The following is a 19314-nucleotide window of genomic DNA, read 5'->3' on the forward strand; positions in this document are numbered from 1 at the left end:
CAAAGAGACGCCCGGGCCTTCATGCTCTCAGCACCTCTCGTCGGGGGTCCCCGATACCTTTCCGACAGCGAGGCAGGGAGACCCCTCAAACCTGAGGGGAGAGGAGTCTCCCGAGAGGTGGCTCCATTTTCGGGGGACCCGTGGAGGTTCCTCCTTCGTCTCTCGTTCGACCCACGCGGCAAAAAGAGGCTTGTGCTCTCTGAGTGCCGCCTCAAATTGAAGCGGACGGCGCAGAAAACGGCGGAGAGGCTCCCCAACGGCGGCGGCAAGGCCGCGCGGTCGCACTGAAACGAGGGCAGAGGGAGCCTGGAGTCGGTCACACGCCCGGCGGAATGAGCCAATCGCTGCCGCCGCCTCCTCCTCCGCCGCGGCGGCGGCCAGAAAAAAGCGGGAAAATGCATAATTCAGCGAGTTAGCGCATCCCGAGCGGCCGCCCAGCCAGCCCGGGCGCAGCCCGAGGTGTAAATCCTGTGATCGCGAATCTCGCCTAATTTAATGAAGGAGGCTGTTTTGCGAGAGATGGCGGAGTGTCTGACCGTTATGTGTTAAACAATCAACCCAGTGGCCAAACGGCGAGGGGACACCAGGAGCACCGCTGTTTAAAAAGTAGCAGTGGCAAAAAAAACGAAAAAAAAAATGCTATTTCATAATCTGAGAAAGTTCCTCAGGGGTCAGGGCAGGATTTCACAACTCCGCAAGACTTTCCCACATATTTAGCAAAAACGACTGCACCCAAACTCTAATTCATTTGAATACCCCACTGACTAATTCGGTTTGAGACCGCAGATCGCTCTGAATTTTCACGATAATGACTATGCGGCTACTGAGTCAGGGTTTTGACTCATCTGATTGGTGGAACGGTGCGGCATGTGTAGCGAAGTCAAATGCAGTCCCACAAGGGGAGGCTGAGATGTTATTTATTTCGGTTTCTCCTCGTTAAGACTGGAAGGGATGTCAATACAAGCTCTGCGCCCGGCGTTCCAGACCGTCTCCTCTGGGAGAAGCATAACTGCTGTCTGGTACACTCAGTACTAAGTTGGTACTGACTCAGACTGGTGTCAGAGAAGAGCGTTCAGTTCCGCTTCTGCGTTTCAGGATTTGTGAGCAGCGGGCGAAACGCCGGGACCTGCATCTCGTATCCAAATCTGTCCTGCTGTGTTCAGGTACAGCCCTACGCTACAGCAGAGAGATCCTATCACACACACACAAAAAAAAAATTTCTTCTCACATGATGTGACCCAGGGAAGTGGATATGGGTTTGAAGAGAGGAGTCACATTTGGAGGGGCGATGCGCGGGGGGGGGGGGGGGGGGAATGCTCGACATGACAAACTGCAGCGCCAAAACAAACACGCCCCTGTGTTCCTCCGCTCAAAATACATTCCGTTTTTCCACACGCTAAAATCACAAACAGCTGGCTTTCCGACTTTTGTGCGTGCGTGTGCGAGTGTGCGTGTGTGTGTGTGTGTGTGTGTGTGTGTGCGTGCGTGCGTGCGTGCGCGCACCAGGGAGTTTAACAGAACATAATGTGCACTAATGGTATCCCAAGTGGGAACCGTAATCCTCCTGGAAGATTTAGAGCGAACTTCCACAGCATTGAGGACGACAGACAACAGCAAGCAGATCATGTGACCGGGAGTTACCCTACGAGCCGCCGCAGACGTTTAATTTAACGGGACGCATTCGCAAAAAGAAACCGATACATCACACAAACCAGTGCTCAGACTCCCCCCTTGTCTCTCTGTCTCCAGCACACTCTCCCTCAGGCTGTTAAACAAAGCAGGCCTCCAGTAATTGCAGTAGCAGGCAGTGGTCTAAGAGAAAAAGGCAATCTTATAATAAATTGCAACCACTTGAGTCCCAGAAAGACACCCTTTTGCCTTGCCAGTCTTTCAAAAAAAAAATTAAATACAAAAAATTCCTGTTTTCTTGGTAAATTTTTCTATATTTTTTCTCAGACTAAATTGCAATGAGGGGCTACGGAAGCCCGAGCGGAAGAGGCCATCTTTGACTGACAGGTCAGCGCGCTGGTGCGGCACTGTCACGCCGGTGTAACCGAGGACAACGGACGGCGCTGGCGACGCCATGCATCATGTGAACGCCCCTTACCGCTCGACAACTCAAGCCATAAATGAGGTCAAATCCAGCGAGATCGATCAGGAAGCGGCTCGTGGAACCGTGGCAAAGCGCAATCGCGGTACGGGGCTTATGAAAAATCGACACCGAAATGCCGTTTTCATTTTCAGGTGGGAGAAAAACAGTAATTGAAGAAATAAATAGAAAATAACCGTTATGAGTGGAATGATATGGCAATGACAGCTCCTCAGGTAAGCCAGCGGGAGCTCGCTCATTCCAGGCTGGAGAATGGCAGCTCTCGCAAAATCTCCAGAAACACTAATAAATCTACCGGCGGAGAGACGGGGAAACCCAGGTTGCATTCGGCTAATCGTTATCTCCCCTGAAGTGCGCCGTCAGGAGGTGGAAACACGGCTATCTCCCCTGTTCATCGCGTCGAAAACAAAACACGGAAATTAAATCCACCGGCGTGGCTCTCCCTCGAGGCGCGATCCGGCGTCGGTAGCGCCGGCCGGGAGGAAGGAGGAGGAGGAGGAGGAGGAGACCGCATCGGGACATTTTGTGCATTCACAAAGAGGGCCGCTGTGTCCCCTGGCATGTGCAGATCCTCAGATCAGATATTAAGACATTCAGGTCACAGAAATATTCAAATGTGCTCTGCCAGGAGCGCGCGGCAGTCCAAAGGGAGGGGGGGGGGAGATATCACAGGCTTCCCAGAGCAAACCAAAAGAGCGGGAGGAGAAAGAAAAAAAGAGCAGAGAAAGCTGGCTTCTACTCCGGCTTTAACAAGGCCGCTGGCGGTCCGAGGAGGAGGTGAGAAGGAGAGAGAGGAGCCAGAGGGGTACGTCCACGCGATCCGAATCGGCGGGACAAAATCTGCTCGTGACGGGGGCCTTTCCCTCGCGGCGCGGCTGTCGGATGAGACAGGAAGGGCGGGGGTAGGTGGAGACGGAGATCCCCCCCCCCCCCCCCCCCCCCGTATGCGTGGGCTGCTGGGGTTTTTACTGCCTGTTTTTTCTCTCAACTTCTCGCTCACTACGTTCAGCCGAGATACAGACGAAAGCAATCACATACGCGAGCAGACATGCGTGTCCTTACTCGCGTGCAGCACGCACAAAGGAACGAGCCTTTTGTGCTCCTCACTTTTTATTTTTTTACATCTAATCATGAGAAAATCAAGAGCGTCACAATAGTTATGCCGTACGGAGTAAAAGAGGAGCCTGTCTGACTGAAGAGCCCAGCTCCTCCTCAGAAAAGCCTCTTCGCTTCTTATTATGTAAATTCAGTCATTCATCGCAGAAACTGTTATCTAGTCTAGAGGAGCCCCAAAGCAAAGTGTTCGGTAGCTGTTTGTACATTATTCGCTTCATGTCTCCACCACAAAATATTCCCTTCTCATCACACTGAAGCAACACATTGGCCCCTTTCTATGGGGCAAACTTTAACCAAAAAAGCAGTGAATAAACCTGGTAACTAATGCCAGCCAATGAACCACCGGTGTAAAGAATGTAGCGTAGCACACAGGTCAATCTAAATCACATCCAGCTGTCTCTACAGACAGCAGACAGTACTATCCACCACTTCATATGATTTCACCCACTGCAGTACATCTCCACCGCAGTTCTCAGTTACATCGCCATCAATTTCTAAAACCAAATATCTGAATTACATGTTTTATTTTCTTCTTGTGAGCTGCGACAGACGAAGACCCCCTCCAAGCGTCATGTGGCATTTCAGAGAGCTGATCTGACATTACAAATAACCGGATAAGAATGAGGCACGGGTCCAAAGGTGCAGAGAGTGCCGACTGAGGGCACAGCGGGAGAAATAGCTCACATAGAGGACACTGCTAAACAAGAGCTGGTTGGTTGGGGGTCGGGGGTGGAGGGGGTTGTGGTCGGTGGGGTGGGGGTGGGGGGGGGGGGTGGGAACAGGGGATTTGTCACCGTGGGACCAGTGGAGAGTGACAGTGTGGAGGCCTGGCTTTCAGAGGGCAATCTGCAGTGAGAAATGGCTCTGCCTCTCTCTCCATACCCTGTCCTTACACACAAACAAGCCAGGACTGCCGGCGTCTCGGTCCTCATTAGGAGGGTGCTTTCTGACACGAGCACTCACACACACACACACACACACACACACACACAGCTCTGCATCCCAGACAAACAGGCACTCACACACACACACAGCTCTGCATCCCAGACAAACAAGCACACAAACACACACACACACACACGCCAGAGGAAGAAATCCTCAAAAACATTCAATAAAAATAAATTTTTTAAACGTGTTTAAATATATGTACACCCACACGTACATCTACACAAATATTACAGCGCTTTCAGAATGTATTCACCTCCCTTTTATTTAATGCTTAAAAAAAAAAAATGAAATTACATTTCCCATTTACGAAAGCACCCCCCCCCCCACACACACAGAGCCAATAATTTGAGGATGAGTTATGAGTACAGCTATGAGTCTTCTCGAGTCTGTGTGGACGAGCTTTGCACGTGTAGACCTTGCCGTTTTAACCCATTCCTCCGTGCAGATTTGCTCTTACTCTACCGACTTAGACGGAATATGTTGGTGGACAGCAATGTTCAAGTGATACTGCCGATTTAATGAGACTGAAGTCCTGGCTTAGGCTGATCCACTGCAGAATACTGATCTTCTCGTTTGTAGTTTCTGCCATGTGCTTTGGGCAGCTGTCCTGTTAGATCACGAATCTTTGCCGTAAATGCAGATCTCTTGCAGAGTTCTCCTAGAGCAGGGGTGTCAAACTCCAGCCCTGGAGGGCCACAGAGTCTGGTTTTTGGTGTTTCAGCATGAGTGATGCATTCAAGTCACTGAACCTAAAGAGTCCACACAACTTCCTCTCAAGGCCTTAATTGGCTGCTGAATGAAAGGAAACTACAAAGATCAGTAGACAGTGCGGCCCTTCATGACTGGAGCTGGACACCCGTATCAGAGAGGTTCTCCTAAAGGCCCTGCCCATATGTGTCTGAGAGGTTCTCCTAAAGGCCTTGCCCATATGTGTCAGAGAGGTTCTCCTAAAGGCCTTGCCCATATGTGTCAGAGAGGTTCTCCTAAAGGCCTTGCCCATATGTGTCCGAGAGGTTCTCCTAAAGGCCCTGCCCATATGTGTCCGAGAGGTTCTCCTAAAGGCCCTGCCCATATGTGTCCGAGAGGTTCTCCTAAAGGCCTGGCCCGCCCGTGATGGTAACAAGCTTCCCAGTCCCTCCTGCTGAAAAGAAACCCCATAAGCATGATGCTGCCACACCCATGCTTAACATCAGGGATGGTGTTTCCAGGGTGATGGGCCTCTGCTTGGACTGCGCCAAACATAAGGCCAAAGTGCCCAACTTTAGTCTCATCAGACCTCTTCCTACCAGTCTCAGACAAAATCTTCTTCCAGGTTTCAGTGTCTGTCACTCTAGGCTGGATTTAATGTCGTTCTCAGAAGTGGCTTCAGTCTAGCCACCCTCCCAAGGGCAAATCCGTGAAGCGCTGAGCAGACTGTGATCTCTGGACAGTTTCGCCCATTTCAGCCAATGAGCTCTGCGACTCCATCAGTGTCGTAGTCGGCCTCTTGGTCACGTCTCAGAAAATTGACAATTCTCGTCCGGTGCTCAATTTTGGTAGGATGGGCAGATCTTGATAGTGTCTGTGTGGTGCCGTATTTTTTTTCCATTTTGTTACAGTGGACTTATCAGTGCTCATAGAAAGTCACAAGGCTTTGCCAATCTGTTTTTTTTTTACCTTCTCCAGCCCTTTTGCCTTCATTTTCAAGTTCCACAGGCAGCCCCTTGCTCCTCATGACAGCATGACTGATCTGCTGCTTGAGTTCGGAGAGCTCACAGAGTCAGCGATCGTGGACTTTGTCGGCACATTGAGTGCGACCTCAAGAAAACTGAATACCCCTGTCCCAATTCAGGTTAATAGAAAGGTGGGGAACACTTACCAAACGTGTGAAAACTTTCTGAAGCACTGATATATATTTAGTAATACGAGGTACTAAGATGTCGAACTGCCATGGCTCAAATAGCAATGCGCCTTTGCACTAGGTTTACCCTCAGGCATGGACAAAAGCCACCTGCCTTGGACAGCCCAAGGCTGCAGTGTTAAACTTTAATTCAACAAATGATGAATGGCAACAGTGCCCTTTCCCTCCAGAGCAGCACAAGAAAAGCAGGATAAACAGGTGTGTGTGTGTGTGTGTGTGTGTGTGTGTGCGTGTGCATGTTTGTGTGTGTGTGTGCATGTGTGTCTGGTGTGTGTATCTACACGCACTGAAAGCCAGCCCTCACACACACACACGCACAGAGACACAGAGACTCCAGCACACAGCTGAAGCCCAGTGGGGACACGCAGACGTGCGCGCTGTCACACAGCACGCCCTCCCAGACAGCCGCCCCTAACGGTGGCCTGTCCCCCGCAGCCTAACAGCGGCCTGTCCCCCACTGCCTGTCCCCCGCTGCCTGTCCTCTGCTGCCTGGATGGCAGCCTGTCCCCCGCTGCCTAACAGCGGCCTGTCCCCTGCTGCCTAACGGCGGCCTGTCCCCCACTGCCTAACAGCGGCCTGTCCTCCACTGCCTGTCCCCCGCTGCCTAACAGCTGCCTGTCCCCCGCTGCCTAACAGCAGCCTGTCCCCCGCTGCCTAACAGCGGGCTGTCCCCCGCTGCCTAACATCAGCCTGTCCCCCGCTGCCTAACGGCGCCCTGTCCCCCACTGCCTGTCCCCTGCTGCCTAACAGCGGCCTGTCCCCCGCTGCCTAACAGCGGCCTGTCCCCCGCTGCCTAACGGCGGCCTGTCCCCCGTTGCCTAACAGCAGCCTGTCCCCCGCTGCCTGTCCTCTGCTGCCTAACGGCGGCCTGTCCCCTGCTGCCTAACAGCAGCCTGTCCCCCGCTGCCTAACAGAGGCCTGTCCCCCGCTGCCTAACAGCAGCCTGTCCCCCGCTGCCTAACAGAGGCCTGTCCCCCGCTGCCTAACAGCAGCCTGTCCCCCGCTGCCTAACGGCGGCCTGTCGCCCGCTGCCTAACAGCAGCCTGTCCCCCGCTGCCTGTCCCCCACTGCCTAACAGCGGCCTGTCCCCCGCTGCCTGTCCCCCACTGCCTAACAGCGGCCTGTTCCCCACTGCCTAACAGCACCCTGTCCCCTGCTGCCTAACAGAGGCCTATCCTCCGCTGCCTAACGGCGGCTTGTCCTCCGCTGCCTGTCCTCCGCTGCCTGGACGGCAGGGCCGGGAAACATCACGCTTCCCCGTACTCGTCTGCCCTCACCTTCCACTCCATCCGCGTCAACACACTTACCCGGCGCTCCTGCGCGAGTGCTTCTGAAAGGTTAATGCACGTATTATGGAGAGGCATGCAAATTCCATTTCAGCGTTCCAGTTAATGTAGCTCTTTTTTCATAAGCCGCTGCTTCTCGCTGTCGCAAACGCGCCCATTTTAACTGAATAACTTACCATATTTTCCCCGCACCACTCAAAGCAACCCGAATATGATTCCCACCGGAATTTTGACCCAAATGTATTACTGTGAAATAAGTAGGCACATAAACAAATTAGCGTGCTAGAGCACACTTTACCACTATCAACGGAGGCACATCCGGTGCAAAGACAGAACCTGACAAGTGCACTCTACAGGTGCAATTCATGGAAGCTATGTATCAACCACCATATCCCAAAATAAGTCTTGAAAAGTCATTCAAGTAAAGTACAGTAAGTCCGAGGGATTCAAAGATTTCTGTAAAACATCAGTTCAAAATGCAAATCACAATCCGTGATTTAAAACGCTGAGCGTGGCAAACTTCCTGCCTTTTGTCAAAACTTTATTATAGAGATCTCCATTTTAAGAAAACAAAGCTTTGCAATAAAACAATTTCATTTTGTCACAAATGAACTTTTTAAAGCACAGAGCTATCTGAAAATTCTCAGCTGGGAGGATAACATCTTTTGCAGTGTTCAGTACCCTTCAGTAGGAAAACAAATATACCTAGGATTGATTAATGGGCAAAGTGTAGAAATATTCAGTGCATGACTAACCTATCCCGAGGCAATGGAACTATACTGAATTCATATGGTAGGTCACATTAAGCTGGTGTTGCATGGTATTTGTACACAGCAGGTGGACACTGCATTCTACTTTTGTCTTCCAGCTGTTGAAAAAGTGTGCACCTATTTATATACACTGTCAAAGTAATTAGCGATAGTTAATGCACTTAACATCTTCACTTGCTATTAAATGGAAGTTAGCATATTAATGCAGTTAGTTCATTAAGGCTCGTGCAACCGCGGCTCCTTTAATCGGCTGAAAAGCAGCCGCGTGAGGGGGGATAGGCAGAGTGGTCTGCGTATATCACAAAAGTCTACTCCATCACTACAAACTCCTATTATCTGCAGTGAAGGTACTTACAGAGGGTGGAATGGCTAATTGAGTGCCGAGCGTAATGAGATGAATCCATTCATTATAATTCCTTAACGAGGGTAAATCTGCATCACTGTTAATTAGTCAATGCCCATGTGTCATTTTCCCCTTCCGTAGCGGAGAGAACTTCATTCTGTCTTGTAGTGCCAGAACACATTAAAGGGACACAGTACATTTGTCTAGCTAGCAGATGCTGCCGATCGCTGGCTTTTGGACGTGCATGTATTAGCAGATATTTTATATAAATTATAATGGGAAGTAACTCGTGTAGCTTAAGGAAAATGCTACTACTCATGCCTAATATTGTGAAACATTAAACCAGCGAGCACAAAGAAAGTGTGCGGTTCGCAGGCAGTGTTTTGAAGAAAACAAAACCAGAATGAGAGTTTAATCGTAATGAGGCTGAAAGTATATCTGCGATTCCTCCCCCGTCATTAGGAACTATGCGGTGAACTGTTTCCAACTGGCGAATCGCTGCAAAAACAAAAACAAACAAAACAAAAGAAAAACAAAAAAACGCCACCACTCGTAATTTCTCCTGGTCTGATTCTGCACGACTCACCGGTTTGGGCGGAACCGAGGCTCGCGTGCGGCGGAGCTACGAAGCCGAAGCCAATCCTGCACCTCTTACGGTTTGGCAGATGACGAGGGCTCTCCTCAAAACGGACAGATTAGATTAGCGCTCAGCGGCTTTGATCTAAATGCAGAGTACCCACTCCCGACTCCCTTTTATCCAAGCCAATTTCTACTCTGACTGCGGAACACGCCCGTCACACACAGTTCCTTTAATTTCCATTTGCTTCCGCATGCAGTAATACCCAGTTTTCTCACCGGAGTGTATTTCAGTTTCTGCGATAGCCGAGGGGCTACGGGAGCATTGCAAACTGCTCCATTAAGAATAAAGTGAATGTATCAGAAACACTTACTGAATAATTTCTTATTCTACAGTTATGTCCGAAATCATTTTTTATCAGGAAAAATATCTTCAGATGTCAAATAGCTAGTAATAAGGATGATCAAAGCGCGTGTTCATATTCCATGTGAAAGGAATAACTGCTCTTGTGATCCTGTCTGCTGGTGGCCAAGACACTCTAATCGGAAAATCATGAGAAAAAAAAAGAAAAAGCTATATATGTATCATTGCATATAATAGCCACGCTCTCTACCATGAACTGTGATGGATTTTGGATGCATTGCTAAAATTCCTATTTCAGAGACCAGGAGCACAAGCACTTGCAGTTGACTACATTTTTGAATCCAAACATCATATTGCAAAGATGTATGTGCACATACATTTTGTTTTAAATATTTTTTTTTTTTCATTTAAAAAGGGAAATTTAAGCACATTATGTCTTATCAATCCTTAGCAACAGAGCAGCCATTAAATCTTGGAAAGAGACTATAAAGTACAATACAGCATCCCTGTTTATGCAAATAAACATTTGTTGTGTCACACGGCATGGCAGTCATTGCGTACGGGGAATGTTTATCTACGTGCCGGAAAGCCACTTATCTTGATCTGTCATTTGCATAACCCTAACACCTGCAGGAACGACCATAGCCTGATAAGCCTATCAGACGCGAGCGCAGTCACCCGGGTCATACGCCCAGCGTGTTTCTCAAACATATTACCGTGTCTGAAAGCCATTTCTCTGTGTGATGTATGAAGGTGCTTCTCAAGTATGAAGGTGATTCCACAAATTCCCGCTTGTGTCTGCTAATGGCTCTTACTGTTATGTGTTGACAGTTGATGTAATGTAGTGAAACTAATAATTTGTTTGCCATTGTTGCTGCTCTTCACCCAACTGACTTGCACGCACTTTGTAAATCACTCTGGATAAGAGTGTGCGCTAAATGTCACGCAGAACACGAAGGCTGCCTGTGCAATTAGAAAAACTGAACTTCTGTTCTGTTTTGGTTCAGGCTTAACCCTCGGTGTTCGGTTTTGACCCGTTTTAAAATTTTCGTGAAAGAGTAATGACATTTGTGAGTGACTAAATCAGTGCGGAATTGGTTCTTGTCTTGTGATTCTATTTGTAGTTCATCATCATGTATATATTTATAAATGCAGTCCATCATGTATATATATAAATTCAGTCCATTTACCATTTTACCATTTACCATGTACTTGCTTTATGACTTTGCCCACACAGTTTCTTGAACATAATAAGACGAAGCATGAGAATAATTGAGAATGTCAGTTCAAAATAGTAAATAGAATCTACTGTATGAAAACCTTGTTTCATTTTAATTCACAGATAAAAATTTCCCTGATAAACATGATTTATGCCCAAATGCCTTCATTATAGCAGCTTTAAAAAAATATAAATCACATCTTTATCACAAATGAAAGTCATTGTTTGATGTGATCTAGCAGAGGTAAATGGCAGCCATTAACTATATACTGTTTCTATTGTTTGGAAATGAGATAAAGATATTGGGTATTTCTGCATAAATTTTCTTTCTGTATTATTTTTAAATCCAAATAATGTCTTGGGTATATTTGACCCAGGCTAACAGTTTTACAGGTGCTAATAAGTGAACAGAACACAAGGGTTAAGGAGACTGACTTGGAAAGGATGCTATTATTAGGCTCCAGTCATACTTTGTGATGGAGAAATCGCATAGTCCTCAGACTTTATGCTTTTCACACATTTTTGTTTTTTTTTCACACAAATACCCACAGCAGAGCCCAGAATTAAACTGACGCGCATTATTTCACCGTAGACGGCAGTTGAGTGCCATATGTTCACACAGCAGGAAAAAAATGCACCCTTAAGCCTAGCTGTGAGTGCCCACTTTTGTTCTTCCATTATTTTTTCAGATCTGGACACATGTTTCTGATTTAGAACCGTTAGAAACACAATGCAATGGCATTTAGTCCCATAGGTGGCTGTATGTTAGCTGACAGAGAGAATACACTCCAGCTTAGTTTACATGTACTACTATATACAAGCGAGCATAAGGACAATGAACTATTTGAGTGAAATTCTAAGCTTGGAAGAGAGAAAGGGAAAGAAAGAGATTAAGATCTTTTTCATTAATACTGCCAAAATAAAGTCAGCAACGCACATTAAGGAGCGGTGGAACTTATATTTTTCTTCAGGAAAAAAATGAAATAAAAACATTTTTATGCTGCGCCATGCAGCGAAAATTGTATGCAGTACTTTGCATTTGCAATTAGTAGCGTATTCTCCAATTGTTATTACAATGATTTAATTTCGAGCCTCACTTAGCAAAGACAATCTGTGACAGAGGCAGGCTGAGATTGATTCCAGGCACATTTAGTTTCCTAACTGCAGATCACTGACAGTAAATTAGTCGAAAACCTTCTTTTAATACTGTTTGAGCCACAGAGCTGACATTGTCAGGTAATATATGCGGAAAACTAATTAGCACATCAAATTCCAAGCTACAAAAACCGAAGCTCTCAATTCAAGTTCTAAATTGTCTGTAAAGACAATTTGGGATATTTCAACTCATCCCAGAATGCTTTGCAGTCGAGGTGAGCGGACAAGTCTCCTCCTGTGTCCCGTGTACTAGCATGTGTACTGGTTCCTACATACTGATCAGTATGTGACATGCAGTATGCAAAAAATATACTCCATACAATTTTCCAATTGTGATGTGGAAGTGTTGCAAGACGTTCCGCCCTGGTATTTGGAATTTAAATCTTGCTCGGCCATGTTCACGATTCGCTGTTCTTGCTGTTAAAGGAACATGTCAGCGAAGGGACGCTGTATGTCATACATATACTCAGCAAAAATCCGGAAATCCAGCCTACTTAACAGTGTTCTCATCCAGTGTACTCAACAGGCGTACTCAATAGTATCGGGGTCTTACCTGGGGGCAGGTTGGGCCTCTTCCTCTTCTTGCTGTTCTCCGCCCCGTTCTCCAGGGGGCAGTCCGCCACCAGCGGCCCGTTGGTGCTGGTGAACTGCAGGGGCTCGTTGTTGGAGGCCGGGTCGAAAGACAGCGGGTTCAGTCCTGAGCAACGACAGAACGAAAACGCCACCGTCACCCGCGCGCCCAGACCGCCACGTTCCCGCGCCCCCGCAATTCCGTCAAGAGCAGGATTAGCGCCGATGCCGGAGAGCACACAAAGGCTGAAGAGCACAAAGCCTTTCTTGTGTGTTTTTTTTCTTTCATTTTTATTTGTGACAGGAGGTAGACTTCAATGAGGATCAATTCTACCAGGGGATTGACAAAAGTAACACTTCTCGTGAGCTTGTTATTACCAGTCTCACTTGTCTTGCTGCACACTTTTTTTTTTTGTCTGGGAGGGAAAAAAAAATGGGATTAAAAACACAAAGGGCTCTCAACCGTTACTAACCCCCCCACAGACATATAATAGAATTCCATTATCCATATTGACCGCAGGCTGAGATGCAGGAATGAGGAAGTCTGACAGGTTGTTCCAAGCAAACAATCAATTTCATAAAGTGTACTTATTTCTCATATAAATGTGAACGCTCGTCCAGAAGATAAACTAATGAAGACAGAGCCATCTGCTGAATTATTGATATAATAACCATGATGCGGGTAGAGCCAAAACATCCCAACAAAGCAGCGAGCAAATTAAAGTTAGTATTAAGCCTCATATATCAGTCCCATTCAGTTCACAAACGAGATTGTTATTTATAATTCAGAATGGGGTCTGCCGGAGACAAAGCCCTTATGAAATATTCATCACTTCTCCGGGTTTTACACTTGTTTTTCCTGGGTTTGTTTTTCTAAAAAGAAAAGAAAACAATGAAGTTGCAGAATGTCAGAACCGCTCCCCCCTTCCCACCTCCCACCTCCCCCCTCCCCCTCCGGTTCCCGGTCCCCTTCCAGCTTCCAGACGGAAGGCGACTCAGGAGGCGGAGAGGACTCACAGCAATCCCATAATCATGTGAATCTCGCTCCCGTCACCGGCGGCAACCACGGGGGTCGGAGCGGGTTTTGTGTGCGCTAGCCAGCCCGGCTCAGCTCACCGGGAGACAGACAGACAGACAGGCTGACAGGCAGACAGATAGACAGACAAGCTGACAGACAGGCAGACAGGCTGACAGACAGGCAGACAGACAGACAGACAGACAGGCTGACAGACAGACAGACAGACAGATAGACAGACAGACAGACAGACAGGCTGACAGACAGGCAGACAGACAGACAGACAGACAGGCTGACAGACAGACAGATAGACAGACAGGCAGACAGACAGACAGACAGATAGACAGACAGACAGACAGACAGGCTGACAGACAGGCAGACAGGCAGACAGACAGGCAGGCTGATTAGATCTCCTGACCGCTTGGCTGGGAGCTGTTAGCACGAAGGCTTAGCTGCGAGGCTGTGACAGGGTGTGCGAAATGTCCTCAGACACGAGCGAGGGAGGGGGGGGAGGGGGGGGAAGCTGGGACAACAGGCCAGTGTCTCGTCCTTGCTGGACTCTGAATAAGCCCTTGGCGGAGGGCGTTTGCTAAATGAGATAAAGAGATATGCAGCCATGTGATGATTCGCTAACCGAAAGCCTAGATCAAGGCATGGGATGATCCCGCTGACTGCCAGCAGGCCTTGGTATGTGGGATACAGTTCACTATAGAACATGGTGACGCCCACCAGCACTTTCCCGCCATTCTTACAAGATAGAAACAAATTCTTACAAGATAGCCCCACTTGGGACTAAAAGTAAAGTGATTAACTACGGGGATCATAGAGATCAACAGCCAACGTGATTTACTGTATGCTGACTCTCCAAAATTATGATCCACTTGGAAACAGATCGTTAGCCGAGGGATTTTAACAGTTGCTAAAGCAACCACATTCCGCAGCCAAATTAAATAAGAACACATCAGAGAACTGGGCCAGCTCATAATGTGCAACTTAAGTTACTGACGGGGGCTTAAATAAACAATATTACTGGCTCAGGGAAAACAGATCACTGCCCATCCGGAGTAAAATAAAATAAAATAAAAAAACATAAAACCAGAAAAAAAACAACAAACGATTTTTAACTCGCAAAGAAATGACCCTGGGCTTTTCTGTGGTGGGTGATTGAGGCGTTCGGCGAATGCGGTCCCGAAACGAGGCTTTTTTTTTTTTGCGAATCTGCATAGCGAGGCCGCGAAATCCGCCGACGAAAGGCCCAGACGCCGAAATGAGACTCGCGCGCGCGTTCGCCCGCGAAGGCGACGCTTTGATTAATGTTTCCCCCCGTCTCCGTTCCGAAGGACGAGCGGCCGCCTAATGTGTTTACAGGGAAATTCTGAATGTCTTACTCCACTCCGCGCGTCCTCTTCCCCCTTCTTGCCCCATTTTCTCGATTTCTTAAAAAAATCTTTTTTCTCTTCCTCCGGTTTTTCTTTCTCTCCGTCGCTACACTGTCGTGGAAATGCGATGGATCTTCTCTCGGGTTTCTCAGGTTTCTGTGCTTTTGCGCGGCCCCTCCGCCGCTCAGCGCACCCTCAGAGGTCGCTCCGCGCCGTTTCAGAGGGTGGCTCAGCGCTGGTGTAATAATAATCAGGGCAGAAGACGAGCGCTGCCGGCGAAAGCGTTTCTCCAGGCTGCCTCCTCAGCCGAAGCCTGCGGGGAAATCCTGGCGCGCTGGAGAACGGAGCTATTTTTATCTTTTTCTGAAATTTCTGGAGTTCTCTGCACAGCATGGCCATGCGTTACAGGAAAACAGAGCAAAGCAGACTGACTGTAGCTTCATAAGCAGGCTAAAAGTGCGTTTCATAAAAAAACCCTGCAAAGTCCTGCCTGTCTAGTTCTGCATTTTGGTCACAGCATGACAGCGTTAGAGGAAATCTAAACAAGCCTTTCAGGGCCAGATTAAGTTGTTCACTCTGTGTTTTGTTTTGCTTTTGCTTTTCCCCATATCTGCAGGGCTCCTATCAGTGCCACACCAAAAAAAACAAAAAAACAAAACCACACCCCGGGGCATCCACACCCGCGCACCTCTCTCCTCTTCAGTCATTCCCCAACTGCCATCCATCTGCTGGTCTGGCAGCCCCCCTCCCTCCCCGACGACCCCTCAGGTATGAAAAATGCTTCGATTAATCCTGTAAACAGGCGGAATCCGCCGGCTGTGGAGGACTCATTTATACCAGCCCGTTTTAATTAAGCCGGCTTTTCAGATCAATTCACTGCCGGGGTCCCCAAGGGAAGGGGTGCGCTTCCTCCTGCGTTTCAGTCAGTTCCATCAAAGCGGGGGGAGCCCCACCTGCACATCCTCCCCACCCCCCACCCCCCGCCTCCAAACAGCCCCCCCCCCCCCCCCACACACACACACGCGCACAAAGCTTCCGGCACGCCGATCCCCGTGGCGACCGGGCGAGCGAGGCACACTCGCTCACCCGGCGAGGATCGTTACTCTCGGCGTGAGCTGCTTCTGATGAGGGGCGTCGCCCGCGGTTCTCCGAGCGCCTCGTTGCGATAGGTGGAGCGTGGAGAGGAGCAGGCCGAAACCCCAGACAGGTTTCTTTAGTGTAACACACGGGCCCCTTCTTGAAGAGTAAGGGACGGCTCGTTTAAGCACGCGATGCCTGGACAGACCTCAGGACAGCGCTCTGGTGTGATACACACTGAGCCGGTTACAGAAACGCTGATCGGGGAGCGAGCGCGTGCAAACCTGACCCGAGAAGCCATGGCAGCGGTCGCGATTAGCAAAAAAAAAGTTTTTTTGTTTTTACTCTTCCGGTTGCGTTCTGAAAGACGAGCTCTGACACAGAAACAGGAGCTCTGGGACGTCCCGGGGAGGGAGGGGAGGGGGTGTGAGGGGGGGGGGGGATGTCCCGGGGAGGGAGGGGAGGGGGTGTTGGGGGGGGGGGGGTGTGGGGGGGTGGTGTTGATGGGACAGGGCGGGAGGGGAGGCATAATGAGCCCAGCTGCGAGGTGATTCATTTAGGACGGAGACGCGGGGGACGTGTGAAAGGCACATCGCTGACCCCGGGGTGCTCCTGGAGCCCCAGGGTCCCTGGCGGCCGATGTAAATGATATGGTAATGCCGCCGGAGCGGGGAGCGGGGGCCCCAACGCCGCGGACCGCATACGGGATGCGCCGCTGCCACGGCGACGTGCACGCCATGCGAAACACCCGCGCCCACGCAGGAGGCAGGAGGCGGGACTCAGCTCAGCCCTCTCTCCCGTCCTCCAGAGCAGAGAACAGGGCCCTCTCTCCCGTCCTCCAGAGCAGAGAATAGGGCTCTCTCTCCCGTCCTCCAGAGCAGAGAACAGGGCTCTCTCTCCCATCCTCCAGAGCAGAGAACAGGGCTCTCTCTCCCGTCCTCCAGAGCAGAGAACAGGGCCCTCTCTCCCGTCCTCCAGAGCAGAGAACAGGGCCCTCTCTCCCGTCCTCCAGAGCAGAGAACAGGGCCCTCTCTCCCGTCCTCCAGAGCAGAGAACAGGGCCCTCTCTCCCGTCCTCCAGAGCAGAGAACAGGGCTCTCTCTCCCATCCTCCAGAGCAGAGAACAGGGCTCTCTCTCCCGTCCTCCAGAGCAGAGAACAGGGCCCTCTCTCCCGTCCTCCAGAGCAGAGAACAGGGCCCTCTCTCCCGTCCTCCAGAGCAGAGAACAGGGCTCTCTCTCCCGTCCTCCAGAGCAGAGAACAGGGCCCTCTCTCCCGTCCTCCAGAGCAGAGAACAGGGCCCTCTCTCCCGTCCTCCAGAGCAGAGAACAGGGCCCTCTCTCCCGTCCTCCAGAGCAGAGAACCACCGCCTCCTCCTCCCCCCCCCCCGGAACAGGGCTGTCACAGGCCGGCAGCTCCAGGCCGTTAGTCTTTCCGGTTGTTATGCTGGCAGTAACAGGAAAACGGGGGGGTGGGGGGCAAAGGATCATGCCCCTCTGCAGTCTGGAACACACACCTCTGTCTGGAAGACACCCATCTGTCCAGAACACACACATCTGACCAGAACACACTCCTCTGTCCAGAACACACCCATCTGACCAGAACACACCCATCTGACCAGAACACACCCATCTGTCCAGAACACACCCATCTGACCAGAACACACACATCTGTCCAGAACACACCCATCTGACCAGAACACACACATCTGTCCAGAACACACCCCTCTGTTCAGAACACACCCATCTGACCAGAACACACCCATCTGACCAGAACACACCCCTCTGTCCAGAACACACACCTCTGTCCAGAACACACCCATCTGACCAGAACACACACATCTGTCCAGAACACACCCATCTGACCAGAACACACCCCTCTGTCCAGAACACACCCATCTGTGCAGAGTGCACCCCTTGGACCAGAACACACCCCTCTGTCCAGAACACACCCATCTGTCCAGAACACACTCCTCAGTCTGGAACACACCCCTCTGTCCAGAGTGCACCCCTTGGTCCCGAACACCCCTCTCTCTGTCCGGACCACACATGGGTAAAAGCAGGTAGAGAAACGCTCTGTCTGAACACCGCTGGGCTCTGCCGTCTCGCCGGACACACTGAGCACAGCGGGAATCTCTCCGCTGTCCGCCCGCGTGTCCCCAGTGTGAGGTCCCCTTTCTGGGGCTCTCCTGCCCCCCTGCCCCTCAGCTGCCAGTCACTTCCATGTCATGGACAATAAAAACCTGGATCAAGTAAAAAAGATCCAGGGAAAGTTCTATAAATATCAACAGCGCTTAGTTACCGAACATCTCTGTTAGTATCGGAGGCGGGAGCGTGTAGCAGACATGGGGGATGGGGGGGAGGGGGGGGGTGTGCGCTGTGAGCGTTAAGTTGTTTTCGAAGCGGTACGGGCCCTGAAGCAGTCCCCCCGTCCCAGACGCGGCCAGATGGCATCAAAGCGTCTTCGCTTCTCAAGACTGAGGCGGTGGGGGGGGGGGGCTGGCGAGATGGCGGGCGTGGGCGGGACAGTTCAGAGGAAGCCCTCCGCCGCGCTCGCCGTGTGTGTGTGTGTGTGTGTGTGCGGCCAGAGAGCCGAGCGCCGGGGGTCTACTGCCAAACAGCAGGGAGCAGAGACGCTCTGTCACACACACACACACACACACCCGCACACACACACACGCACCTACAGACACGCACGTACACACACACACACACCCCCGCACATACACACATGCACGTACAGACACGCACACACACACACACACACGCACAAATAGACACATGCTCACACACACGCACACACACACACTCACACACACATACACACACATGCACACACACACACACGCACACACACGCACATGCTCACACACACACGTAACGGTGTGAGGGAGATGAACTGCTGTTTTTTTCGGTGGGAGCGGCAGAACACAAAGTTTGAGAACGTGCCAGGAGCTCAGCCGTTCCCCGGGCAGGTGTTTGAGCTGCTCTGGAACACAACGCAAGCTGTCGAACTCCCCCCCGCCCATGTCATTCCTGCTGTAATGCAACAGTATGCTCCCTGTTTGCTTACTCCCCACAACTCCACATGCTATACAGACACACACACACAGACACACACACGCGCACATGAGCGCACACGCACACACACCAGCTGAAGTCATACAGTTCTCATGACTTATTCAGGGGCAAGGCACAGAACCCATATCAATGCTATTTATTCGAATGGAGACCAAACGGAGGTTGCATTCATGTGCGGCAGTGGGGGCGGTGGTCGTTGGTGGGGAGGGGAGGGGGGGGGAGGGGGGGGGGGGGGGGGGGGGGATACGGGCCATTAATTTCCCCAGTGAATGAAAGAAAAAAAAACAACTTAACAGGAAGATTAAGCCGGATCCATTCGTCTCTGGGAAAGAGAGAGGAACGCCGTGACATGGAGCGGTAACACATGGGTGACCTAACGAAATCAATTTGCCTCTCCTCTTTCATCAT

At 50.3% G+C, this 19314-nt stretch overlaps 1 protein-coding gene across 4 annotated transcripts in view; it reads right to left on the minus strand.

Annotated features, from left to right (window-relative positions):
• enox2 (ecto-NOX disulfide-thiol exchanger 2) overlaps positions 1 to 19314 on the minus strand; it is a 231175-nt gene that overhangs the window by 88627 nt on the left and 123234 nt on the right. For 3 of the 4 annotated variants that reach the window (XM_035407472.1, XM_035407474.1, XM_035407471.1), the window contains exon 2: positions 12341 to 12484. Coding sequence is in view for 1 of the 4 variants with exons in the window: in XM_035407471.1 (XP_035263362.1) it covers positions 12341 to 12484 (144 nt within the window). In the remaining 3 variants the exon portion in view is untranslated. Of the gene's footprint in view, positions 1 to 9059; positions 9303 to 12340; positions 12485 to 19314 lie in introns of those variants that run through there. The other variant, XM_035407473.1, reaches the window with a different exon arrangement.

The sequence above is a fragment of the Anguilla anguilla genome, chromosome 3, assembly GCF_013347855.1.
Source record: "Anguilla anguilla isolate fAngAng1 chromosome 3, fAngAng1.pri, whole genome shotgun sequence".
Classification (NCBI taxonomy): Eukaryota; Metazoa; Chordata; class Actinopteri; order Anguilliformes; family Anguillidae; genus Anguilla; species Anguilla anguilla.